The 27,347-nt window shown below is 40.0% G+C and overlaps 2 protein-coding genes across 5 annotated transcripts; one reads left to right on the forward strand and one right to left on the reverse strand.

Annotated features, from left to right (window-relative positions):
• Positions 1–522: 522 nt before the first annotated feature.
• vps16 (VPS16 core subunit of CORVET and HOPS complexes) lies at positions 523–9,775 on the forward strand. Its single transcript, XM_077514337.1, has 24 exons — positions 523–727; positions 1,185–1,273; positions 1,341–1,432; positions 1,516–1,644; positions 2,266–2,410; positions 2,487–2,602; positions 2,684–2,806; positions 2,898–2,953; positions 3,976–4,065; positions 4,176–4,347; positions 4,437–4,568; positions 4,734–4,861; positions 6,109–6,144; positions 6,210–6,318; positions 6,412–6,546; positions 6,646–6,754; positions 7,881–7,978; positions 8,063–8,167; positions 8,247–8,324; positions 8,400–8,486; positions 8,549–8,631; positions 8,716–8,812; positions 8,890–8,993; positions 9,085–9,775. Exons 1-24 carry the CDS (start codon positions 678–680, stop codon positions 9,224–9,226), a joined length of 2,505 nt encoding a protein of 834 aa, XP_077370463.1. The 5' UTR covers positions 523–677; the 3' UTR covers positions 9,227–9,775.
• A 1,735-nt stretch (positions 9,776–11,510) lies between these two features.
• Positions 11,511–26,125, reverse strand: fmnl2b (formin-like 2b). Of its 4 annotated transcripts, none has more exons than XM_077514339.1 (28): positions 25,478–26,125; positions 25,199–25,282; positions 25,040–25,120; positions 23,494–23,570; positions 23,327–23,410; positions 23,090–23,233; positions 22,893–23,019; positions 22,740–22,816; positions 22,569–22,662; positions 22,418–22,492; positions 22,236–22,346; positions 22,002–22,151; positions 21,830–21,931; positions 20,936–21,156; positions 20,728–20,831; positions 19,772–19,960; positions 18,980–19,000; positions 18,626–18,750; positions 18,353–18,555; positions 16,866–17,100; positions 16,732–16,800; positions 16,574–16,654; positions 16,056–16,185; positions 15,815–15,975; positions 14,391–14,492; positions 14,223–14,318; positions 14,021–14,144; positions 11,511–12,705 (listed from the first exon to the last, which is right to left on the reverse strand). In XM_077514339.1, the coding sequence occupies exons 1-28, from the start codon at positions 25,592–25,594 to the stop codon at positions 12,617–12,619; spliced, it is 3,273 nt and encodes a 1,090-aa protein (XP_077370465.1). In that variant the 5' UTR covers positions 25,595–26,125; the 3' UTR covers positions 11,511–12,616. The 4 variants fall into 4 exon arrangements, with proteins under 4 accessions (XP_077370465.1, XP_077370464.1, XP_077370467.1 ...); XM_077514338.1 differs by having other exon boundaries at positions 22,893–23,022; XM_077514341.1 differs by lacking the exon at positions 18,980–19,000.
• Positions 26,126–27,347: the final 1,222 nt, after the last annotated feature.

Genomic DNA, 27,347 nt, shown 5'->3' on the forward strand with positions numbered 1-27,347 from the left:
AATTGCAATTCAGAACTGTTTAGCTCATTGAGGACATCTGGAACTATTTTTCACATGCCTAAATTTCCCACATTTTTAATTGTGCTACATTTTTCATGTCAACATTTCAAAATGAATGCAAACATTTTGCACACCTCCTTCTGCATCTCAGATTAAAACAGCTCTAATTTCAAAATGTTGAGATCATTTAGGACACTTATGAACGTATTCTTCACATTTACACAATTCAAACATTTCCACATTAAAATTCCCATATTAATATATATTTTACAAACATTATTTTACATATTATTTCTTGTCCAATTTAATCCATTCCAATGCTAAATGATCAGCTCATTCAGGAAATCTTGATGTTTTTTTTAGTCACACTCTCCAAATTCCCACATTTGTCAATATCCACATTTTCCATGACTAAAATCCCAATCAACAGACATATGGCACCAATATCGTTTACATTCTTCAGATTTTGTGATGAGCTGTCCAGCAGACGGCGGTACTGTGACTGGTGTGACGCTACTGATCCCTTTAAAACCAAAGAAGGAGACTTGTCTGGTGAAAATAATCAGGTGATCAACTTCAAGCTAACAACAGTGGGAAAAAATAAATAAATGCATACTGCATATGTGTTTCGATTGCTAGCGTGATACGTTTAGGTCTAATCTAGAGGAATATACACAATGGCTCTAATAACAGCCAACTGGAATCCGATGGGAGATGCATTTTACCGGTAAGTTTCAGCATCACGGGCGGCTAATGACATGAGATGCTCCTGTAAACATGCAACTGCAAACAGTCCTCAAATGTAACATTTTCTTTATTCACGTTCAAGACTGATTTTCTTGGCATTGCTGCCAATTTCATCTTCTATGACTCGGACTCTGTCGTGCCGTCTTCGTCGTAGTGGTGATGTTTATCCGCAGCTGAAATGAAGGATGACATTCCTGCAAGGGCTGGCTAAAAAAAACAAAAAACAAAAAACATGCACACAACCACTACAGTTTTTCTGACAAAACATACACATCCTTAAAATGTAATATTGGTATTATTAATAATTACTGAAGATTGTCATGAATGAACGAGACAAAATAGAAATCTGTGTAATTTCTAATCTTACTTTAAGTCAGACTGCAAATGTCTCTGCCAGAGAGGGATTTGATGTGTGTGTGCTTCTTGTGTTTTGGCAGTAAAACAGAGCTGTACGAGATGAGCTGGAACTTGAGAGATGGACTCAAAGACTGCTTAGTGGCGGCGGCACCTTACGGCGGACCTATAGGTAGGTACACACCTGTCCTGCACAATATCAACTTAATAGCCCAACTGAGTGTTTTTGTTTGTCACAGCTCTTCTCAGAGAACCCCTAAGACGTTCTCCAAGTTGTCGACCTCAGTTGGAGATTTATTCTGCTTCTGGCGTTGTCATTGCCAGTTTTGCGGTAAGCATCAGCGGCGCTATCCTTACTAACGACGACTACCGCACCTTTGTTGTGTACTGACATTTGGTGTGTATATGTGTTAGTGGAAAAGTGGTCCTGTGATTCAGCTGGGCTGGACAGTCTCAGATGAGTTGTTATGTATTCAAGAAGATGGTTCGGTTCTGATTTATGACCTGTTTGGATCCTTCAAGAGGCACTTCAGCATGGGACAGGTAAGATCCTGCCAGTTTGTCTGGTAATGAATCACAGTTACTCATCAATTAATAATAAAGGGAGGGCCTAATTTACTAAGATTCCAAATATTGGGCGATTAGTTGCATGCTCGCTCTCACGCTAGCAGATTGTGCACGGTGTTGGCAATAGTTTGACGTGATGGAACTGGAAGTGTTAGAAGACAAATATATTACTGAGTATAACGGACAAGAAATCCATCGCTCTGGGTAACGCGCTTATGACCGCCCCCTCATAACATTTCATGACGCATTTCATGCTGACAGCGTCTGCAGCATGAAATAAATATGAGAGCAAGCCCTTTTTATTTATTCATTATATATTTTATTATGATATATTTTTATTTATTTAGATATTTTTGTTGTTTTTATTTCTATTTATATTTATTTGTTGTATTTAATTTTTGAATTCTAGTTTTATATCCGTTTTTATTTTCAGCTTTATTTTTAATTTGGCATTTTTGGTCCTCCATAATAGTAACTGCTGCCAAATCAGCTAGGCAAATTTGTCTCATGTTTGCTCAATCACATTGCTTTTGCTAAATGAATCTGTTTGCAAATGCGATTTTTCGAATGTGCAAAATGAACCTCATTGTGTTGCAGGAAGTGGTGCAGTCTCAGGTCTTAGAAGCTAAGGTGTTTCATTCTCCCTATGGTACTGGTGTTGCCATAGTAACGGGATCCTTTCGCTTCATCTTGGCTACCAACATCAGTGATTTAAAGCTTCGAAGGTTACCCATCGTCCCAGGTAACAACTGTCCTGTGCGACAACCTACCCGCACCTCAGATCATTTTCACACATGATCTTTGTTTGTCTTTGTTAGGCCTGCAGGCGGCGCCGTCCTGTTGGATTGTCCTCACGCAAGACAGACAGACCAAAGTCTTATTGGCCACTGGAGCTGAACTCTATATCCTTGACAATACTTCCTGCACTTCTGTGGTGAGACAGAGAGAACGCTGGCTAGTGTTTTTATAGACACGTGTATAACCAGTCACACACATGTTACGTTCTTCCCGTTAGTGTGCTCCAGGCCTCAGTCCTCAATTGGGCAACATTGTCCATATGTCGGCATCATTCAGTTATAAATACCTTGCTGTTTTCACTGACACTGGACACCTGTGGACAGGTTTAGCCCAGCTTCAGGTGAACCTCATTGTTGTCTCTCATTTGAACCACCTTTATAAAGGGATGTTTTTTGTTTTTGTGGGAGATTGATGTGTGAATGTGTCTCCAGAGCAAGCTGAGTGAGGTTGACACCAAAGTGAGGACACCACCGAAACAGATGGTCTGGTATGTACCTGTCTCTCCGTTTACTGTTTTTGTGATTAGTCATTCCCTCTCAAAACACACCTTCATAATCGATTCAATGAGAAACTGTTGACATTTTTGAATCTTACAATCAATCTAGTTAGGCCTGGGGAAAAAAAAAATCGACCAAGTTGAAAAAATTGACTTTAAAGATAGGTTGAGGAAAATTTTCTGCCTCAAAACTCTGCCGGAACCATGTTTGGGCTGTCCATGTTTAATACACTGCATGCAGTGTTTGAATGACTGCTGCGATTTGATCTCTATTTCTTCTGTTAGTGCACCATCTAGTGGCCGAATGGCGGATGTTATTTGGTTGCTTCTAAACGCTCACTTAGTACTTAGTGGGTTTTTATTAAAGTCAATACAGCGCACGAGCTTCCTCAAAACACATGAAAGGAAGTTCTGAACGTCCTACAAAGCAAAATATGACCTGCCACTCAGTTTAGGTGTTCATCACTCAACTAGTAGCAGTCAGTGTGCCCAAAAGAAAACAGTAACAGGAAGTTATTGGCCTCATTTAGCTAACAGCTACCTCTACCCTTGTTTACTCATAGAATGATGTTGAAACATCCTCTGTAAGTGACTTTTAAGACACTATTACATGTGTAATGTAGATATAATAATGAATGTTTTTGAACTAAATGTTAGTGTTGTCGCTGATGTTGTTGGTTTTTAATGATAGATAGATAGAAGATAATAGTGTATATATCCACTCAATTCAACGTAATTATGTCTAACTTTAATGGATTAACAAACAAACATTAAATAAATAAATAAAGGAGGGTGCGCTTGGTTAGGTGATTATCCGATGGAATAATCAATAGGATAATCCTTAAAAAAAAAAAAAAAAAAAAAAAGATTAAATAGTGACAGCACTACATCTATTTTTATACATATAATACCAGTTTGCAGCAAGTTATTTGTGCGGGGTTGTTTCAAAGTGTACTTTTGACTTCCTCATTGGTCAATGCGTGTTGCAATTGTGTGCATATCTGTATGGACAGGTGCCGCAGACCAAAATCCCAACAACCGTCAGTGGTGCTGCTGTGGGACGACCTCCTTCTGGTGGCCGGAGTGTGCAACGACATCATCCAGTATCCTCAGTAGCTGAGACTGAGCGTGATAAATAAAATTCCGCTCTTCTTTATCCGTGTTCTCCAGAAGTGAGCTCTTCTCAGAGGGTTTTATCTTGACTGCACTGCAGATTCCCACTCGAAAGTCATTGTGTTTGTGTTGGTGAGCTGGATGGCATTCGGATCATCAGTTCAACCAATCAGGAGCTGCTTCAGGAAGTTCCTCTCGTCTGTCAGGACATCTTCAAAATCGCTTCCATGGCACCCGGAGCGTTGCTACTGGAGGCCCACCGCGAGTATGAGGTAGAGTTGCATGTATCTTTCACCGCTTGCTTATTTGTCCAAAAGAAACATCCTGTATGTGCATGTGTTGTGTGCGCGTGTGAGTCTAGAAGTGCAGTCAAAAGGCTGATGAGTACCTGCGGGAAATCAAGGAGCAAGGCATGTTGGGAGAGGCGGTTAGACAGTGCGTGGAGGCGGCAGGACATGAATATGACTCCAACACACAAAAGTCTCTACTCCGGGTGACGACGCACACTATTTATAGACATTTTCACCATGACATCATACAGACAGTACATCTCAAATCAACATTGGCCTCAAAAAATCCATCTTTGATCGGGCCCTATTTTCATTCTAATAAGTTTTAAATGGTGTTTGTTGTGTCCACATAATCATGCATCCACCAGGCGGCATCCTTCGGTAAATGTTTCCTGACAGACTTCAGTCCAGAGCACTTTGTGACCACCTGTCGAGAGCTGCGCGTCTTGAATGCGGTCAGGGAGTGCAGTGTGGGTATGCCACTCACGCACACGCAGTATCCTTTTGTTCACATGCACCAGCGCTCACAGTGGTGCGCCGAGCTTGAATGGCACTGTGTGCGAGACCCCCGTTTGTGGAAGCTCATAAACGTTTGGCTTTGTTTCTCAGCATGCTTGTTTTCTTTTGATGTTAATTACGGATTCAATTGTTTTTGTATCTCTTTTATAGAGGTTGAGTCCACGAGAGGAATCAAATTTCCCATACAAACGGCAATGAGTGACGTTGCGGAAGTGTGGAACTGCCACTGTGGAGTAAATATTTTTGACTGACAAATGCATTCAAACAATATTTGTAAAACGTTTTTTAAATATATTTGCAAGCACATTTGAACATGTTTATATGTTTTTGAACATTATTTGCAAATATGTTTTAATGTATTTTACATAATAATAAAACATCAAAAATACAAATAAACAATGTTTACTTAGTTTTCCAACATAATGTAGGCCAAATGCTATTTAAAAAAAAACATATATTTTTTTTAGCATTATGAGAAAAATTGCTAAGTTTTAGCATTTAGCTTTCAAGTAATTTCGAATGTACTTGCAGATACGTTTAAACGATGTTATTCCTTAACCATAATGCTAAAAAAATACATATATATATATATATATATATATATATATATATATATATATATATATATATATAAATTGCTATTTAGCATTTGGCCTACCTTATACCAATACACCAAAATTAAGCAAGTAAATAATAATTTTGATGATATTTATGTATGCAGTGCATGATTTCTGATTTCTGACTTGCGCAAGCCAATACCCACGGGAATCATGCATTGCAGATATAATAAATAAATTATCAAAATTACGAATAAGCAATTTTTATTTACTTAATTTTCAGATGTATTTGAAAAAAGTAAAGTGTAGGCCAAATAATAATTATTATTATTTTATTTTTATTTTTTTTACTTTTATTTTTTATTTTACTTACTTGTGCGCCTCTCAATACCCTGTGTGGCATTATGGGGAAAAAAAATGCTAAATGTTTAGCATTGATCCTGCAAGTACTTTTGAATGTACTTGTATGTACTTGTATTTGCTAGTCAAAAATGTTTACTCCAAATTGGCAGGTCCATGCTTAGTGTTGTGCAATTTTTTTTGGGCAATTTTTTTACTTTTTTTGGGGCCGTATAATGTGCATGCCAGAAACTGCCACTGCACACTCTGCAACATACATATATAACATACACATATTCTTCATGAACTCCTTGACGTTTGACAACAGATTCAAACAGATGACCCTGCAGGTGCTGATTGACAGGTAAGTCAACTTGACTTCCATCTGGGCATTTTCGTCAACATGAGTACAATTTTGTGCACGTGTAGGTTGGTGTACCGTCAGCTGTATCAGTTGGCCATAGAAATCTGCCGTTACCTTAAGATTCCCGATTATCAGGGGGTCAGCAAGGTTCTCAAACATTGGGCTGCATGTAAGGTAAGTTGACTCCTCACTTCCTCGCATCATTCAGTATTATCTCTTAACCAATGGAACTGTGCGGTATGTTTGTCTTGATGTGGGCGTGGCCAGGTCCAGCAGAAGGAACTGTCGGATGAGGCCATAGCCAGAGCGGTGTGCCTGAAGGTGGGCGACTCACTGGGCGTGTCGTACTCGCACATCGCTGCTAAAGCTTATGAGTGTGGCCGAACCGAGCTCGCTATCAAGGTAGAAATACCCATCTTCATTTTTGTTTACGTTACATGTTATACGTAGACTTGCACGTAGTTCGGTGATCTCTGTCTGATTTGTTTGCGCGCCTCGCAGCTGTTGGACTCGGAGGCTCGGTCGGGGGAGCAAGTTCCTCTTCTACTGAAGATGAAGAGGAGTCAGCTGGCGCTCAGTAAAGCCGTAGAGAGTGGAGACACCGACTTGGGTACGTCCAACGGTCGTTTCCAAACAGTTAAGATGGCCGACGTTAAAGCAGAGTTTTGTGGCCGTAATTGTTCACTCTAAAAACGGTTGGGTCAAAAATGGACCAACACAACAAATTAAGTTCATAAAATCATTAAAGTAAAATAATTTTAAAAATGAATCCACAAAGCAACTTTTTTTTCCGTCTTGTGGGTTATTCATTTAACCCAAGTTTTTGGGTTACATGTAACTGAATATCACAAATGAATTTGGTCAAAAATGAACTGACCCAAATTTTTCAGTTATTTAATCCAAAAAGTTGGGTCAAATTAAATAATAACCCACAAAGCAACCCAGTTTGTTTTTTTGTTTTTTTGTGGGTTAAATATTTTATTCGACCCAACTTTTTGGGTCAATTGAATAACCCAAATGAATTGGGTGTAAAATGAACTCAACCCAACTTTTGAATTATTTAGCCCAAAAAGTTGGGTAAAATTAAATTAGTAATCCACAAAGCCACCCAATTGGGGTATTTTGTGGGTTATTCTTTTTTTTTTTTTTTTTTTTTTATTTTTTTTTTATTAAATATCCCAACTGAATTTAATCAAACATGAACTGGCCCAACTTTTTTCAGTTATTTAATCCAAAATGTCGGATCAAATTAAATAATAACCAACAAAGCAACCTAATTTGTTGGATTTTTTTTTTTTGTGGGTTATTAATATTTTATTTGACCTAAGTTTTTGGGTAAATTGAAACACCCAAATGAATTTGGTGATGAAAAAAATGAACTGAAACTGACCCAACTTTTTGAATTATTTAACCCAAAAATGTGGGTAAAATTAAATTAATAGTCCACAAAGAAACCCAATTTTTGAGTTATTTTTGTGTTATACATTTCACCTAAGTTACTTGAATAACTCAAAAAGTTGAGTTGGTCCTTTTGACCCAATTTGGGTTGATTTTGACCATTCTGTTTGTAGAGCGTTATGTTTAGTTTGACGGTAAGCTTCAATTGAGAGTGGAAATGAACATTTTGAAGCCTCTTGTGATTGGCTGCCAACCAGTTCAAAAATAAATGTAAACCGATGGTGTGAGGCATCAAATACGTCCGACCTGATGAATAACTGAAATTTTGTGTACATCAGTTTACATGGTTGTTACTCACCTGAAGAACGAGATGAACAGAGGAGATTTCTTCATGACGCTAAGAAACCAGCCTGTCGCTCTCAGTCTCTACAGACAAGTGAGGACTTTTCCTCGTCATCTTCTTTCTGGGGATTTTCCTCCCGTCATGTGACTCGCTCAACTCGCGCGTCTCGTGTTTTAGTTTTGTAAACTGCAGGAACAAGAAACTCTGCGGGATCTTTATAACCAGGATGACGACCATCAGGAGCTGGCTAACTATTATGTCGCCAGCAGTTACAGGGAGAAGGTTTGACCTGCAGACAAATATTGTTTATTGTATATATTTATTCTATTGTCACTAAAACTGATTTGATTTGTGTGCATAGAGGTTAGACAGCCGCCTGTCTCACCTGCAGAGTGCCGTGGATGAATACAACAAAGCCAAAAATGAGTTTGCCTCCAAAGTAAGAACAACCGATGGAACGACGACGTATCACGATGCCAAATCCCCGTTGACGATAAACGACCAATTTTTGCAGGCCACCGAAGACGAGATGCGTCTCCTCCGTTTCCAGAAGAAACTCGATGACGAGAAGGGGGCGGGGCTTCTGGGCTTGTCACTGCAGGTATATCAAAGGTTTGGCTGTCTGCGTGGAAATGAATTGATTTTTTTCCCCGTGATGTGCAGACAACCATGGAGACGTTGCTGATGTTGGGACTTTACAAGCAGACGGATCAACTTTACAGAGAGTTCAAAGTACCCGACAAAAGGTATTTCGAGGAAGTGATCAATTTATTTAGCTTAGGGGTGCTAAACATTAAGTTAATTCAAATTCTGCCTGTTTGCCCGTCCAGGTATTGGTGGTTGAAATTGAAGTCTTTAGCAGAGAAGGAGGAGTGGGAAGAGTTGGAGAAGTTCTCAAAGAGTAAAAAGTCCCCGATAGGTTATCTGGTAGGTGGAAGTTGACCCCCAGTGATCCCGAATAGCTTTTGTAAAAATGAAGAACTTTTGTCTTGTGTCCTCCTTAGGCCTTTGTGGAGGTCTGCATCAAGAAGAATAACAAGTATGAGGCCAAGAAGTACATTTCCAGAGTGACGCCTGAGCAAAAGGTGAAAGCGCACCTGTGCGTCGGGTGAGATGTCGCCGCAAGTCCCTTCCCCGTGACCGCAGGTGTTGTTAATTGTTTGCTCAAAAAAGGGAAACTCTTCTCCTCTTCTTCTCAGCGACCTCGAAGGGGCCGCAGATGTGGCGATTGAACGCAGGAACGAAGCCGAAATGTCGGCGGTCCTCGCAAGATGTTCCACTTCGGATCGGTTGTTGACCGAAAGGTTAAATCGAGCCAAATTGTCCACTGCCAAAAAGTGATCCTAATCGGTGCATACGCAGTTTTATTTATATTAGAATTGGTTGTACATTCGCCCCATTAATCCATTGCCATTGCTAGGCAGTGTCAAACTTTCTATTTGTTTGCCATAATATCCCGTGACTTCTGATTTCAAATTAGTTTTTAACCTACATCCAATTGTGCGCAGAATACTGTATGTAATTTGACAGATAAACGGCCCTCTGAAAGAAATGATAAATACAATGTAGCAAGTGACAAAAACGAGTCGGACACCTGCTCGTGTTAAAAAATAACACATTCCTCATAAATGATCATCATTATAGATGAAAATCATGTACTAGTTGACTTTCTATTTGCAGAATTAGTTTGACAAGGCGTTAAAGTCGGATGTGCTTCAGGATGTAACCGCTCATTTAGCCAAGCTTGGGACTGACACTGGAGAACTCATGATAATCAAGTATGTAATTGTCTGTCACAATGTCAAATTATTTCATGTTTAATCCCTGTAATGCTCAAGTCCTCTGTGAATAATGTGTGTGATTAAACAAAAGTGTGTTTGTTTGATCATGCTGGTTGTTGTAATTATTGTGTTGACTAGGTCAGGTTTAGTGAGTGCTCCTTGATGCACTTTTAAGACGATTAAGATCCTGCAAACTCAACTTGGCAACGACGGTTACCTTGCCAATAATTTCAATCAGTTATGACGAGAGCACAAATTATGGTCGTGTAGTGACGGATTTCCAACAACTGTGCTGTGAGAAATTATCCTATTTCCATTAATTAGTCTAAAAATGATTTAATATGTATGACACAAATAATGTATCTTTGTTCCATTATGATGATTTGTTGAGACAATCTTTGGGTAAACTGAAATAAGATCATTATTTCTAGGGGTGTGAATTGCCTAGTACCTGACGATTCGATTCGTATCACGATTCACAGGTCACGATTCGATTCGATACCGATTAATCCCGATACGAATTTATAAGTCGATTGTTGCGATTTTTTTCATTCAAATTTAGAAAATACTAATCAGTAAGCTTGTAGAGTGTAAGATTTATATGAAAATGTATTATTTATTTATCTGAAATTTCAGTCTTATAGAGGTTGTAATCTGTTTCATGTTTGAACAGCATTAAAATAAAATATTAAGGCTTAATGTTCCGTTCATATAACATTCTTCCATGCTCAAGGTGTGAATCCTAACCCGAAGTCAGACGTTTTGTTGAATATTTTTCCATTAAAAATGGAAGTTTAAAAATCGATTCTCACACACACACACACACACACACACACACAAAAAGGCAATGATGATAAGACGTTGAATCGGTAAGACTACCGAATGAACAATTCTGAGCGCTTTAAAAAAAAAAAAAATTGATTCAGCTGCCAATTGAATCGATTCGAGAATTGCGCGATGTAGTATCGCGATATATTGCCGAATCGATTTTTTTTAACACCCCTAATTATTTCAGTGTATGGGTGAATTCGCACACAATTTGTGTCCCACCACTCCATCGAAATTTAAATGAACCCATCTGCAAAATATAGAACCACTATCTTGTGAAAATGGTAGTTTTCCTAAGACAAAATGTTACTTTAGCATTTGTACCGTAAGTGATCCCTAACTATTATTTGAAATATCAAATAGCTCTTGAGCACCCCCTAAAATGGCTTTTTCCCCCTCGTCTCTCCATCTTGATGACCAATTTACATCTATGCTATAATAGATAAGATAAATTTGAACTCTCCCCTTCTCCCTCCGGCACATATGGTACTATTTAAACATTTTGTTTTACCACAAACATTTTAAAAACATTAGTCTTCATTCTTTTTGCAAATTGTGTCTCAACATACATGCAGCCTTGGCTGTCACAATATGTTTTTATTTTATTTTTTTGCTAGCCCTCAATAGCAGGGATGGAATGGAATGGGATGGGAGTTTATATTAAAATGAAAAAAAGTTTATTTTTTATGATGTGGGAGTAAACATGGAAGGGAAAGATCCTGGAAAACCTGGAGAAAAAAATCTATGTAAATATATCAATAACATTGCAATTTTGTTGCATGTTCAAACTGAATTCTTGCACTTAATATTGGTTTGCTGTTAGTTTTGTGGCATACTTCAATGTTAATTTTTTTATGAGAGAGACATTTGGACTGGGGGGAAAAAAATCACAGTTTGTGGTTATTTTGTTGTTTGCTTCAAACAGTTTGTTGTTGGGTGAGAATAATTATTACATGCACGTAGAGAAATGTATTATGCAAAATGAAATGGATATATGAATCAAATAATGGCGGACATTTTAGCGTTGTATCAACGTGTTTTATTTATTTACACCAAATATAGACTCAACAACAGTAACAACAACAAAAACTGGAGAACCTACAAAATGTAGAAAACTTTGTGCTCTTTTGTGTTCATGTTAACGTTTTGAATGAAAAAGGGCAACATTGGGGTTTCTGATGGTTAAGAAACAAGCAGGCGGGAAACGGGTTGGTCTGAGCGGGGGTTGTTCAAGGCTGCGGGGTGGTCTCCATGGCCAAACGAAGAACCTGTTTGGATGTTTTGAGCGAAGTGAGTCTGAAAAGTTCTCACCACAAGTCTCGCCTTTTCTCTGCCAGGAACGAAGCTTACGTTACAGGATGTCTTTGCAGATGAGTTGGTTGATCATCTGGTTTATATCGAAGGGGTCGTTTGGATTTGAAATGAACTTTTCGGACCCACATCGTATGTGCAAGCAAGCAGAGCAGCCAGCTCGTAAGACTTGAGGTGACTAAACAACAGGATTGTTCATGGTTCAATTACAATAAATTACACATGAATTTGTTTTGAGGGTTGTTAACTGGATTTTACACCGTTTCATTGAATGAAACCTGAAGTGACGTTTGGTCAGCAATAGTTTAAATACAGTACATACCAATAATAAAACCCTGTACGTGATCCACTTAACAAACCTCCTGAGTCCCACCAAAACTCTTACTTGCAAGACTCAGCAAAGCTTTTACTACCACACTCACATATACTTGTCCAAAATCTGCTGGGACACATTTGGGCACCGCAAGGTATCATCAGCATGTGCTTTTCGCTGCACCACCACCAAAAATAATTGTGCAACAGCTCGTCTCCAGTTTATGGACATCTGTCAGAGAGAAAAATCCGGTGCTTTGTTGATTTGAGCAGCAAACATGAGTGGATGAAGTCTCCACAATGCAATTTGTACAAGGAAAGTCCAGTGTTCAAAAAGAGTTTCAAAACCGGGGCGCAACATCTCGCTGGCTGAACAATTGGATAGCATCGATTGCATGATGTCGTCGTGTTCCTCAATTGGAAATGTTCAAAGTGCTTGTTGTTGCCATTCATTCAAGGTGGGCGAGGCAACGCAGAGGATCGGCTCATCTTTGCCGTTTCAGAAGTGTTCTTCGGGGTGGGCGGGGTCGCAGAAGAATCGAGAGCTACGTTTGGCCGACCGGGCTGTGAAGGGGCCCGTTTTCAGAGCTGAGGGGGAAAAATGGACGTGAAAATGGCAAACAAGATAGATGGATGCGATAGATTAGTAAATTACGAATACAGACAAAAATCCCAACCCTTGTGAAATTTCATTACATTTGCATCAAATGTCCAGCATAGGTTAAAGATGCACACAAGTCTTCTTTTTCTTCTTTTTTTTCCACATCAAAAAATAGGATAATTATGGAGGAACAAAACTGCCAAAATTCAAAATAAATAAATGACTAAAAGTGAAAATAAAAATGAATATAAAAAAATAATTTCGAACATTATATCTAAAAAAATAAATATAAATGGAAATAAATCCGTTTTTATTTTCACTTTTAGCCATTTATTTATTTATTTATTTATTTATTTAGTCATTTATCTATTTATTTAGTCATTTATTTATTTAGTCATTTTGAATTTTGGCAGCTTAGGGCCGTAATGCCAAGTCGAAATGTTATTCAAATGAGGGGGCGGTCCTAAAGCGTGTCTTGGGCTGGACTCCACCGTTGCAAACTGCCTGTCATTGGTCGAGTGAGCTGCTCGGCAAACAAGGAAGTCTTGCCAGCCCAAAACTGCCCAAATTCAAAATAAATAAATGACTAAAAGTGAAAATAAAAATGAATATAAAAAAATAATTTCGAAGATTATATCTAAAAAAATAAATATAAATGGAAATAAATCCGTTTTTATTTTCACTTTTAGCCATTTATTTATTTATTTATTTATTTATTTATTTATTTATTTATTTATTTAGTCATTTATCTATTTATTTAGTCATTTATTCATTTAGTCATTTAGAATTTTGGCAGCTTAGGGCCGTAATACCAAGTCAAAATGTTATTCAAATGAGGGGGCGGTCCTAAAGTGTGTCTTGGGCTGGACTCCACCGTTGCAAACTGCCTGTCATTGGTCGAGTGAGCTGCTCGGCAAACAAGGAAGTCTTGCCAGCCCAAAACTGCCCAAATTCAAAATAAATAAATGACTAAATAAATGACCAAATAAATAAATACATAAATAAAAGACTAAATAAATAGATAAATAAATGACTAAATAAATAAATAAATGACTAAATAAATAAATAAATGACTAACTAAATGACAAAAAGTGAAAATAAAAACGGATTTATTTCCATTTATATTTATTTTTTTAGATATAATTTTCCAATTTTATTTTTTATATTCATTTTTATTTTCACTTTTATTTATTTATTTATTTAGTCATTTATTTATTTTGAATTTGGTCAGTCCTCCATAATAATAGCCCTAATTCTTCGTTGACGTTCACCTGTGATGCCATGAGGTCAGAGGTCATTTACCTGTAATGATGTCCTCGATGGCGCCGTCCTTGCCCTCGTAAACGTGGCGGCTGTCCTTTCCTTGTCGTCGCCTCAGTTCCGTCAGAAGCTCCTGCTGCTGCCGTTTGCCCTTGTGAGATGGCGACTGCGGGGAAAGGCAAGACGCTGAAACACTTGCAAAACTGACGGACCACAAGGTCAATTCAAGGTCACAAGGTCCTACCTTGGTCTCTTCATCCTGCTGCTGCTCCTCCTGTTCCATCTTCTCCAGCATCATCTGCTCCTGACGCCGTCGCTGTTCGTTCTCCTCCTCCGCCAGCTGAACAACACGCACGCACGCGAGTTTAGCACAGCTCACAAAGACGACGAGGCGACTTGTTGGGTCACTCACCCGGTAAGCTTTGATGAAGCGAACAAAGATGGGGAAGAAGACGGAGGGCGGCATCGTCTTGGAGCTCTCCCCAAAAAATTTCACCACGTCTTCAAAGGCGTCCTTCAGTGAGTTCAAACGAGCACAATGACAATCAAGGTTTTGCTTCAGTTTCAAACTGAAGTTAATTTATGGCTTAACAGTAGGCTTAGGGTTTGAATTTAGGGTTTGTGTTTCAAAGTAGTCATACTAGGTGTGTGTTTTTGCTACATTATGGGGCCCATACACGCATATGTTTCCAGGTTTAACTACCATTGTGGGGACTAGGGATGTAACGATTTCCAAAAATCACAATACAATATTATCATGATATTTTGGAGAGGTTGACGATACAAAAATAGTCACAATATTGTAAAAAAAAAAAAAAAAAACACCACCACAATATTGTGCTTTTGTACATTACAGCAATGCATATAAACAACCTAAAATCTCTAATAAATACTTAGGGATGCACGAGAATATCGGTGGCCAATAATTATCGGCAATTATTGACCTATTTGACGTCAAACGGATAAACCAGTTAATAGAGAAATCCGCCGATAATTAGCTGCAATTATCGACCAATTTGATTTCATACAGATAAACCCGATAGTAAAGAAATTTGCCGATAATTATCGGCAATTATCGACCAATTTAAGTTCATACAGATAAACCAGATAAAGAAATTTGCCGATAGTTATTGGCAATTGTCGACCATTTTAATTTAAATTGTATTCAAGTTAATTTTGCAAACAGTTATCGGCTTACTTATCGGTTATCGACATCGGCACTTTCTAAACAATTACTTTATCAGTATCGGTTGAAAATAGCATTATCGTGCTTCCCTACTTAATATTGAGGCACTTGCTTGCTAAAGCACGCACACATCAAGTTCCTCCCCATATTGACTCGGTTCACAAGCATATTACGTGGCCCTTCATCTGACCAATAGTGTGGATTTTAAACATAGAAGGCCAAAACATGCCTTGTGAAAATTAAACTGCACTAAAAAACTAGCCACCAGGGGGAGCTAGAACTGCACAAATGGAAATCAACGTTACTTTTTTAAAAAGATGTGCTGCTTTTAATATCGTGACGATATATTGTGGCAGTTTTAATATCGCAATATCACAATATTGCCGTTATCGTTACATCCTTAGTGGGCACGGACTTGAAATTGTGGGGACATTTTGGTGGTCCTCACAAGTTCAGACCTCTTTTTGAGGGTCAGGACTTGGTTTTAGAGTTTAGGTTTGAATTGGGTTATGGTTGAGATTAGGGTAAGGAATGGGGGTAGGCAATCATTTTTTATGTTTGGAGTTAGGGGGAGGGGCTAGGATATGTCTTATGTCAATGAGATGTCCCCACGATGATACAAAGATGATACACAGTGCGCATGTGTGTACCTGGGCAATGCGCGCATCCTCCTGAAGTTTGTTGAGTCTCGATTCATGCCGGCTGATGAAATCTTTCAAGATGGCGTTGTGCTGCACGCTGAACTCTCGCCAGGTGAGTTCCATCCCTCGCTGCAGCTCCTTTACGTCGCACAACACATTCTCCAGACTCACTGGAACACACGCACACACACGCGTACGTATTTGGTCGCATATGATGCGATGCTAGCAAGACTCAGAGTCCATCTCTAACCTGCAGCCGCCTTGTCAACGTAGTGAAGTTCGTTGTAGAAGAGCGCCGCTGTGGGATATTTCTCTCTGACCACGTTGCTGATGTAGTGAAGCAACGTTTGTGTTCTATCGGTTGACTTGGTCTCCAGGAGCTGAAAGCACGACAACCAGTCACATCAGACTAAGTCACCAGTTTCACGAATTAGCTTAACTTGAACGACATGACTTGACAAGTTTGTCTGTTTACGTTTAAAAATCTGGACCTTCAAGTCAGATATTGTGCTTGTTGTCAAGTCAAGTCAAGTCAAGTCAAGTCAAGTCAAGTCAAGTCAGGTCAAATCAAGCCAAGTCAAGTCAAGTCAAGTCAAGTCAGGTCAAGTCAAGTCAAGTCAAGTCAAGTCAGGTCAAGTCAGGTCAAATCAAGCCAAGTCAAGTCAAGTCAAGTCAAGTCAGGTCAAATCAAGCCAAGTCAAGTCAAGTCACATTTATTTATATAATGTGTATCAAAGTTAAGTCAGCTCGCTCGTGTGAGTGCGTTACCAGGTCTAAGCTCTGTAGTTTGAAGCCGTACACAGCACCTCTCTTACTGCTGTTCATATAATTCCCAAGGGCTAAGATGATCTACATAAACAAAACAACAATGAATCAAAATGACAAGGACAGTGGTGAGCGCACACTCACTACGAAAATAAACTGACCTCGAGGATCTTTTTCAGTTTTTGAGATGATTTTATGGAAACGGACGCCGCAATCATGGCATGGAGTTGCTGCAAAGGAAACGTGAGCTCGTTAGCAAAGATGTCACATCAGGTGCTTCCCACGTGCGACCTACCGGCGTTAACAGCTGTACGTTGTCGCTGAAGTTTCCCATGAAGGTCATGATGGACATGCGCTGGTTGAGTCTCTCGATGCGACTGAACTGGATCATGAAGCTGTCTTCGTCACTCAGCGCCTCCAACGGTTTTCGGTCTCGCTCGTACTGACGGAGAAGCTTCACCTCAGCTTCGGTTGGCAGGAAACGCATCAGACACTCCACAAAGTCCACTCGAATCGTCCGCAGGTCAAACCTATGCAAGTACAATGAGACATTTTCGGCAGTAAAGTTAATATTTTGTCCAGAATGAATCTGATGACATCATTATGTTTCCTGTACAATTAATACCTTCAAAAACTAATTGCGACTTGCTGTCGACTGTAGACGACATCACCTGTGCTGAAGAAATAGGTAACGACCAATCATGGCTCACCTGTTGTCTGGGTTTGGCCAGCAAACTGAGCTATGATTGGTCATCACCTGTTTCCCCAGCACAGGTGATGTCATCTTCAGTCGACAGAAAGTGGGAAAATGTGTTTTTAAACATATTAATTGTTGATGAAAAATAATGACGTTATCACATTAATTATAGAGGAAATATTATTTTCTTACTGTTGAAAATGGCTCAACAAGTCAAGTATACCTTTAAAAACACATTTTGCTACTTGCTGTCAACTGAAGATGACATCATGCATGCTGAGGAAACAACGCCCAATCATGGCTCAGTTTGCTAACGTCACATGACCAAAGCTAGAAAAGAGGTGTGCCCTGATTGGTTACCTGTTTCCTCAGCACCTTTGATGTCATTTTCAGTCGACAGCATGTGGCAAAATGTGTTACAAATCAACTTAATTATAGACAAAATGTTAACTTTTTACTGCTGAAAATGGCTCAATTAGTCAAATATCCGTTTTTGGGTAGATTTTTCAGGTTCTTTACCCAAGTATTTATTTTTGGGACAAGTTTTTTTCTGTTACTCATTACTTTTACCCCATGCTCTACACTTTACAAAAGATGAAGTATATAAAGTCAACTTAAAAACCGTGTAAAGTGAATTCAGAGATTTTCTTTTAAATATACATGTTTGAAGATCATTTCTATTTCTTCGTAATAGAATAAAGTGTAATTGGACATCCACTACATTAGGTGGCAGTGGCCCTCTCGTGAGTGTGCAAGGAGTAACAATAATAACAATAAAAATAATTGATAAGCACTGTTAGCTTGATAGTTATCCCTACACCCTTAAAAAGCGTCTAACCTATTTTCTAGGTTGTAGCAGTGCTGTTTGATTGACAGTTGAGTGGGACGTGATTTCAGCCACAGCATTTGAGGATTACGGTTTGATCTTTCAAAATTTTAAAGCCTCGTTTTATATACTTGCTGATGTTTCTAATCATTCAAATTTGACAGGTCTGTAAACACTCTTCTCTGCATTTACAGGGACTTCAAGTACTGAATAGTTTTGCCCCGTGTGTGGCTGAGTATTTTGTCCTTGTGAGTCTTACATGTGGATGGCGCGGCAGATGACCTCTGGACCCTGACCGGCTTTTCTCAATGTGATGGCCAAGTTCTTGGCTCGGTTGGCGTCCAGCAAAGAGACTCTGGATGGAGCTTTCTGGGGAAGTTTCTGTCTGGACAGCGTCAAGTCCATTGCTGGACCCTGAGCTTTTGTTTTGAAGAGTTCCTCAAAGCCCTCCACATCCAGATCCTGGACACAAAACAAACCGGTAACAACCGGATCCGTGTTTACGAACACGACAGGTTGTTTTGACGGCTACCCGCAGGATGGCTTCGTCGTCGATGTCATTAAAGACTGTGCCGTTGATTTGACTCGGCTTCAGGGCGACCCAATTCAAAACTGGCATCCGGAACTTGGTCTGGATCGGTTTCTTTATCTTCACAGCTGCGCAAGTGAGCAAACGAATCAGTCAGGGACATTGTACGTCGTGTTTCTTTGTAAACAAGGTTTGGTGGTTCACGAACAATGTATTGATTGTCTAACATAAGATGGACAGGTGATTGGTGAAGGTGGATGATAAATAAAAGGTTCACACGTGGACGATGGAGAGATGACTGACAGGTGACTGACAATTGAAGTTAAATATGTGCGTAGCCATTAAAATTAAACATACAGAATAACTTGAGTGGTCCCTCTGACAGCAGAATAAAAGAGAACAACTTTGTTAGTGACAATCAGTGAAGTAAGTACCACCTAAAACCAATACACAGCTCTCCAATTACCACCATCATGATACAATACAATTTTATTCCTAACACACAGTTTATTTGATATTGCTGTAAGCAACTAACATTACGCATGGTTTGTAATTAACTCATTCACTCCCAGCCATTTTCACAGAAACAATCTCCTTCGCTCCCAGCTGTTTGACTGGATTTTGACTGATTTTGCAAGGCCCACAGAATATTGTGTTCTATTGCTATAAAAAGATGGAGCCTACCAAAAGAAAGTCTCTTCTTTCATCAGGAAAAAAAGTATATTTGTATCCGTTTCCGTTGTGAAGCAATTAGCATTATAGGTAAGTTTCATCAAGACTCACAAACCTGCTGAAAACACTGGGGAAAAGAGTTTGTTGCAAGATGGCCCTGGTTGATACTCGGCTGCCACCTGCTGGCCGTTTTTTGTAATGATTACAATTACTTTAAGTGACCTCTTCAGGTCAGAGGCTGCGTAAAAGCCTTCTGTATGCTCCAGCATAAAACAACAACAACAAACGTAAAAATACGTTTTTGGGACCATAGCAATATTTAAAATAGAACGTGTTTATACGTTTTTGGGAGCAAATGAGTTAAACGCTTAAATGTAGGAACATTTTAAAACTATCCCTAAAAGAATGATTCAATTAAAATGTATCACACAACAATTGTACCCAAATCATGTTTGAAAATGAACAATCTGCGCTCACCTGCTAGCCCAGAGTTGAAGATGACCGTGGGCGCACATCCTGAACCCGGAAGCGGCGGGGCCACTGGCGGAGGAGGAGGCGGCATCGGGAGGGTAGAGGAGAGCTCGCTGGTCCGACACGGAGGGGGAGGAGGCGGGGGAGGTGGCGGAGGAGCAGGCGGGGGAGGAGCAGGGTACAACCCGTTGGACACTTGAAAGAAGAAGAGGATGACAATCCAGTGTTAGTGCATGTTGGACAGGAAGCTCTTGGAGGTAAGTAGCAGAGGAGTGACATGACTTGACGTCGCCAATTTGGAAACTTGGGTCTTGATTGGCTAAAACTTATGAAAACAACATCTTCAGTATACAACAAAAACAAAAGACGTGGCCTTGCTGTTCCAATACTTTTGGAGGGGGACTGTATGTTGTGACGGACTTAAGAGTTGACTTGTTTGAAATGTATTAGGGGCTACACTTGCTTCATTTTTTTTGTCACAGTAAATTGTGACTTGCTTGAAACTTGACGTTTAAGACTTGAGACTTACTTCTGACTTGCACACGTGACCTATTTCAACCGCAGGTAATTTGTATTTTTTTTAATTTTTTTTTTTTATTATGATTGATGGCAGGGCGGCATGGTGTATGGAGTGGTTAGCACATCCGCCTCCCAGTTCTGAAGACTCTGGTTCGAGTCCAGGCTCCGAGTTTGCATGTTTTCCCTTCTCCGGTCTCCTCCCACATTCCAAAGACATGCATGGCAGGTTAATTGGGCGCTCCGAATTGTCCCTAGGTGTGCTTGTGAGTGTGAGTGGTTGTTCGTCTCTGTGTGCCCTGCGATTGGCTGGCAACCAGTCCAAGGTGTCACCCGCCTACTGCCCAGAGCCAGCTGAGATAGGCGCCAGCACCCCCCGCGACCCTTGTGAGGAATAAGCGGTCAAGAAAATGGATGGATGGATGATTGATGGCGTTCACAATTACCTGAGCCTGGCATCGGTGGCGGAGGAGGCGGTGGGGGCGGAGCCGGCATATCTGAAGCACCGCCCATTCCTGGTCCCATGTTATGATAGGCCACTGTCTCTGGGCTGGATTCATGGAAACAATAGTAATAATAATAATAATAATAAAAACAGTCCTTCGTGTTTTTGTGTTACATGCAAACATAAACAGGAAGTGGTGAATACATTACCTGGGTGAGAGAGTGGGGCAGGGAGGAGGCGAGGGTGAGGCAGAATTGGCCACACCCCCATCGCCTTCTCCTCTTTGGGGTTGAGGAGCTCCGGGACCTCCTGCTTGTTGAGCCTCCTGGGCCTGTCGCTCCAGACGACTCTGACGGCGAATGGTCTGGTCCTTCTCTCGAACAATCCGCCTCAGCGTGTGCACCTGTGTGTTGGCACTGGCGTACACATCCTGCGCAGCACAAAAACAGTGCTAGAGTAAAGTGCGACTTTTGCTAGTTTTAGTTGTACGTGGACAAAAAGTGAAGCTTTTTTGAGGGGTTATTAATAGGGATGTAACGATAAGTGCGATATCGTGATATTAAAACTGCCACAATATTGTCGTCGTCATGTTCACGATATTTAAACGCAACACATCTGTTAAAAAAAAAGTCAGGTTGCTTTCCATTTGTGCAATTCTAGCACCTTCTGGTGGCTAGTTTTTTAGTGCAATTTAATTTTCATTAGGGATGTTTTGACCCTTCTGTGTTAAAAATCTACACTAATTGTCAGATGAAGGGGAACGTAATATGCCTGTGAAGCAAGTCAATATGTGGAGGAACTCAATCTGTGCGTGCATGAACAACATAACATAATAATAATAATAATAATAATAACGTAATAATAATAATAAAACACAATATAATAATAATAATAATAATAACAATAATAATAATAACATAACATTCCTGTTATATACAAAAGCACAATATTGTGCTTTTTTTTTTTAAGTATGAGCTCGCCAACTTCCCCACAATATCATGATAATTATCGTATTGTGAGCTTTATATCGTGATAATATCGTATCGTGGCGTTTGTATATCGTTACATCACTGATTCACAAGTTATTAATTAACATTACTGACTCGGAGTTGGTCCAACTCTTTGTTTGTTTGCATCAGCTGTTTTTCCAGTTCCACAATCTTCAGCATTGCTTCATTTTCTACGTCCAGCAGACGCTCCGACATCTGCGCAGAGATTCACGTGAGTAGGAAATAGTCATCTGTGTCGCCATTCTGTCTGGTCAGCCTTTCTTACGGTATTCAGGTTCTCCTCCAGCTCTTCCACTCTTTCCAGAGCTGCGGTTTTAGTCTCTGCATCTTCCAGCAGCGTCCCCACGTCAAACACGTTGTCCAGGTATGCCTGGATCTGCACCTGCAGTCTGTCACTCTCCGTGTGCTTCAGCCTCTGGCAGAGAGACACGAGGATTATAATGATTCGGTTTTGCTTATTATGTAACAGATGTCAACGATAAGGTGAGGCGCACGTTACCTCGAGGTGGTCATCCAGGTTGAGTTTGGTAAAGTCATACTGGAGATGGACTCGGAAGTTCATGTCTTCCACTGAGTGGACCACAATGTTGATGAACTGCATGCACGCCACCTGACAAGAAGAACAGATGACCAAAAACAGACAATTAGTGGTTCAAGTTTCGTCACAGTTGTTGACCTCACCAAGAAGTCGATATTGTCGTCTTCATTTTTGAAATGTTCCATCAACTTTTCAAAGCGCATGGACTCTGAGCACACCTGGAAAAGATCAACCACCCAATCAACTCGAGAAGTAACAGAGGATCTAAAAGTCATTTTGACTTCATGTGTTTACAGTTTTAAAGTTGTCAAAAGCCGACAAGATGATCTCATGTCCTCCTCGGACCAAACACACAGCCGCTAACAACTCCAACACCAGAGCCTTCGTCCTGTAGAGGAAACACAGTCAAGTTCGGTTTTTATGATATTCGTCATGATTGGAGATGTTGTGATGTGTGCTAGCAACCTTGCGTTCCTGTTGTTGAGGCTCAGAGCAATTTCGTTGACTCCATGCGGATGAGACATGACCATGTTGAAACCGTACTGAGGAGGTCAGAACCATACATGTATTATTTCCACGCAAATCGTCATTATTTCAACCGCATATTTTCGCTCCCACCTGGTAGTTCATGATAGCTCGTAGACACATGATGCACACATGGACGTCGTCTTTCTTGCAGACCAGTCGGGAATTTTTCAGAGTGCGGCTACTGGGCAGCGTGTTGGAGCGCGTTACCAAGGTGGAACTACTAACAAAAGTAAAGCCCATCAGACATTTATTTGACCTGCCAAGTGTTCTCTTGCGCCATTTGCTACCTGATGGAGTGTCGTGCTGTTCTGGCTGCAGAGGAGGATGGGGACGGGAGACTGCAGTCGCCATGGAGATCCTCAATGGACCGACTCCATGGAGAGTCGATTGAAGCCGCGTCTCCTCCGGACTCTGACTGCTCGCCGTCAAACCTGCACAAGGGAAATTTGTGAACAGACACATCTAGTAATGAGGTCCGGAAAACGGTAAGACAGAATCAGTAAATGACAAATCTCCAGACTTACGTGACAGCATACTGAGCGAAGGACAAATACTCAACCAGGACATCAAGCCCTCGATTTTCCTCGTTTAGAAACTCTCGAACCCACCTGCACACAAATGGATGCGTCAGCTACACAGTCCAGGCAGTCAGGTGATCGTATAAATAAACGGCTAGGCGCTCGTATGGTACCCGATGTGGTTTGTGCGAAGAGAAATCTCAAGTTCTCGGAGTGTCTGAGTCGACTCCTGGACCCTCCTCCTGAACTTCTGTAGCATAAAAAAAAAAACACAATGTTGGTGGTTCACAATGTTCTTAGCTTGATCTTATATTCCATGACTGCTCTGCTAACTCGTACCAAAAACGCATCCCTCGGACTTAACTAGCAGCAAGTGAAGAGGTGTTCAGACTCAACACATTTTTTTAGACTCTTTGGCGTTTGACTCACAAAATATTTATAGCGGTCCAACTATGTTTTTATTCCTGAAAATTAACGTCTCCGTCAAAAAAAAACCTTTAGATTTAGATTATCTAAATAGACCGGCATTGGCATTGACCACCCGGTGAGCATATTTTATTTCTAATTTTGTGGTTGTGAAAATAGCATTTTTCTGTCTTAAGGTTTACTCTTCGACTCTTCTGGTTTGGACTTGACTTGGACATTATTGACTCTGATTCGGGAACGAAATTAAAAAAATAAAATAAAACTTAAAAAATAATTTCATTAACTAAATAAAATTAAAACAAAAATACTTAAAACTGAAACAACATTTTATGTTTACAAAACTAACTAAAAGGATTAGTTAGTATCTAATTATCTAAGGATAATTAGAGCGAAAATGTCTTTTGTTTTAGTCTTTGGTAGTTCATTTAATACATGAGCCTTTGGGGATGATTTTAAATACATTTAGTTCGATATTAACCGGAATAAAGATGTTTGAAAGTGTGTCAAACAGAAGTGATGTCATCTAGCAGCAGCCAATAGAAAAGCAACTTCAGATGATGTCGCTGCTAGTCGACAATTTTGCACGTTTGACTTTTGGTTGCCTGCTTTTTCATTTAACTCAGCCGGAATGCAATGCTAGGTAAGAATGTTTTTTTTTTTTTTTTCATTTTACCATGGTGTTTAATAAATAGTGCACTAAAACTAAACTAAAACTAAGCTTTTTTTTTTTTTTTATAGATAAAACTAATAAAAAGCTAACAGAACCACCCTGAAAACTAATTTAATTTAAAAAAATAAAATAAAATAAAAATAACTACAATGAAAATTCCAAAACACTAATAACCCTGCTCTGATTTGACTTGGACTCGATAACGGTGGACTTATGAACAGGATGAGCAGCATAGAAAATGAATTGATAGATGTCTATCAATCTGTTCAGTTCATCTGTTCATCAAAAATAAGTAGAGGTACAATGATTATTTGACAAGTAATTAATTATCAAATTCATCCATTCATCCATCCATCCATTTTCTTGACTGCTTATTCCTCCCTCACAAGGGTCGCGGGGGGTGCTGGAGCCTATCTCAGCTGGCCCTGGGCAGTAGGCGGGGGACACCCTGGACTAGTTGCCAACCAATTGCAGATCAAATTAATTAATAAGTATTTTGAATAATTCATTTTTAAATAATGAATTAATTAATAATTTAAAATTGTCCAAAAAATTTCCACCAATCATATAACATGAAGCAATTGTTCCGTGATTGGAATTTGAGATCTTTTGCCCCATCTTACCTTGCGTGTAACAGCCGGATCAAGAAATCCTCGCAGCTTCTGGATGTACGTGTGCGGCGGGTTTTTCACCTGGAACCTCTCCTACATCCCCAACATGATCAATGATGTGAACCGGAAAAGAAATGTCTTCAAAGTCAACTTTATGAAGAGCTCCTATACCTGATCACAGATGAGCTCCCACTTCTTCTCATTGTCATAGGAACGCAGCAAACGCACCTTGTCTGGAGGCAAGTTCATGGAATTCTGAAACAGAATTTTTAATTTTGCAATTCCGTGAAATCAAAATGTCTGGTGACATCATCTTCTGTGGTTGTTTCATGTCCAGGTCTGTTATCTTGATTCTGGGTACCAGATCAGCACCTGTTTACATCAAGCTGGCGTGTGTTGTCGTGTAGCATCCCCCCACCTCCAACATGTGTGTGATTTCTTCCCATTTACCAGTGCGATGGAGAACCTCTCCTCGAGCTCGGCGGCGTCAGGCATCGGGAGTCGGACCGGTGCGGCTCTGGACCGGATGACGGCCAGCTGGCTTTCCATGCTCTCCGCGTTCCCCATCACAGAGTAGACACACTTCGCACACGCGTCGAGCCAAACACACCCACCACACACACAAGAGCGCTCAGCACACGCACAGCAGCAGGAACATGTGGTCGGCCATAGCACACGAACGCGACTGGAGGTGATGAAGGCCGTGCGTCTGTCCCTCTTCCGTCCTTCGGTCTCCCCTTGCCGTCCGTCAGTCAGTCTCCTCCGGTATGCCTGTCTCTCTTCCCGTCTGTCTGTCTCTCCTCAGATGGTGATATGGTCCCAGTTGAGCACCCCGCCGCTGTCTCGCTCTTTTGTCTCCCGGCTGCCACCGATGGAGATGCAGTCGATCCCGGTGATGCTGAGCAGCGTTTGGTGTGCCGATATAACGTGTGTGTGTATGAGCGCGTGTTGCAGATCAGCCGGTTAATCCTCCCCCTCTCCTCCCCCACATGAAGAAAGAGAGTAGTCGCCGCCTCCTCTTTGTCTATGTCTCTCCACCGATCGCCGTCTTTGTGTAGCTGCTGGCTCAACACTCCCTCCCTCCCTCCCTCCTCCCTCGCTCCTCCGCATCCTCAGACAATGAGGCCTCTGCTGCAATAAGCTCCGCCCCCTAGCATGCTGACGCGCACACATCCCGTTCATTTTTAAAGCGTTTATTGGCTGTGTCTTGGCAACACAAAGTAGAAAGTCGTTGTGGATGTAATAAATGTAAATTAATGTATTTTTATTAAGACATCTAATCTTCCATTCCCACAACTCCCAGAACTATTCCCAAGTTTTCAACAAATGTATGTCGATCGATTTACTTCTTACATTCAAGATTACATCGCACCTCATTTCAGTTCAGCTTTTTCAACATTCACATAGAAAGTGCATTCTTTAGTTTCAAGTTGTTTTGTTGTCTGTCTCTTGGATCAATAGATTAAAAGAAAATAGCCAAGAAATTTAATACTGTGAATGTTTTAAACCTGAGTAAACTCAAAATGTTTTTAATTAAGACTGTAGACATAGTTTACATGATTTCCTTCTCCTTCCACATTTTTTGACAAATTCAAATCGTTCAAATATTTCTTATATACATTCAGGACATTTATATGCACAGTCCCCAAAATTTCAAAATAAAATTCTCAAATTGAGAGAAATTTCACACATTTACCTACTTCTTCACCATTTCTCCATTGATTCCTCATCATTTTAGTTCAGCTTTTTCAGCATTTTTTTTGTTTGTTTGTTTTGGTCTGACTTAGTCATAAAAATAAAAAAGACAATGTTTAAAAAGGCCTAGAAAATTGAATTGAATTGAAAATTGAATCTATGAATGTCTTAAACCTGAATAAACTCAAACTCTTATTTCACGATTCCCTTCTACCTCCACATTTTTTGAACAATTCAAATCATTCAAATTTCCCTATATCTAAGTCATTGGAGACATCTGTGGAACTACTCACAGTCCCCACATTTTCAAAATAAGATTCCCAAATCGAAAGATATTGCACACATTTCCCTACTTCTTCCACATTTCACGACCAATTCCAACCAATCTAAGCCTGACAGTCCACTTGGCACTTATCAATATTTAAAATCATTTCACAGCTTTCAATTCAGCTTCTAGTTTTAAGTATTCACACACAGTTTCTACAGATATTGCATTCTCTAGTTTGAAATCATTGGTTGGCTATTTCTTATCAAGTAAGTGGAACCAAAAGTGGAACTACAGGACTGTCTCAGAAAATTCAAATATTGTGATAAAGTCCATTATTTTCTGTAATGCAATTAAATA

Source organism: Festucalex cinctus, chromosome 2 (assembly GCF_051991245.1).
Source record: "Festucalex cinctus isolate MCC-2025b chromosome 2, RoL_Fcin_1.0, whole genome shotgun sequence".
Taxonomy (NCBI): Eukaryota; Metazoa; Chordata; class Actinopteri; order Syngnathiformes; family Syngnathidae; genus Festucalex; species Festucalex cinctus.

Coding starts and splice junctions, on each gene's coding strand:
- fmnl2b (XM_077514338.1), bottom strand. CDS start 25,594: ATGGGGAACGCGGAGAGCATGGAAAGCCAGCTGGCCGTCATCCGGTCC. Junction 22,817..22,892: donor GAGCTATCATGAACTACCAG/GTGGGAGCGAAA, acceptor TGACCTCCTCAG/TACGGTTTCAACATGGTCAT. Junction 15,976..16,055: donor CGTTGACAAGGCGGCTGCAG/GTTAGAGATGGA, acceptor CGTGTGTTCCAG/TGAGTCTGGAGAATGTGTTG.
- vps16 (XM_077514337.1), top strand. CDS start 678: ATGGCTCTAATAACAGCCAACTGGAATCCGATGGGAGATGCATTTTAC. Junction 2,603..2,683: donor ATACTTCCTGCACTTCTGTG/GTGAGACAGAGA, acceptor TCTTCCCGTTAG/TGTGCTCCAGGCCTCAGTCC. Junction 4,066..4,175: donor GTGTGCAACGACATCATCCA/GTATCCTCAGTA, acceptor ACTGCACTGCAG/ATTCCCACTCGAAAGTCATT.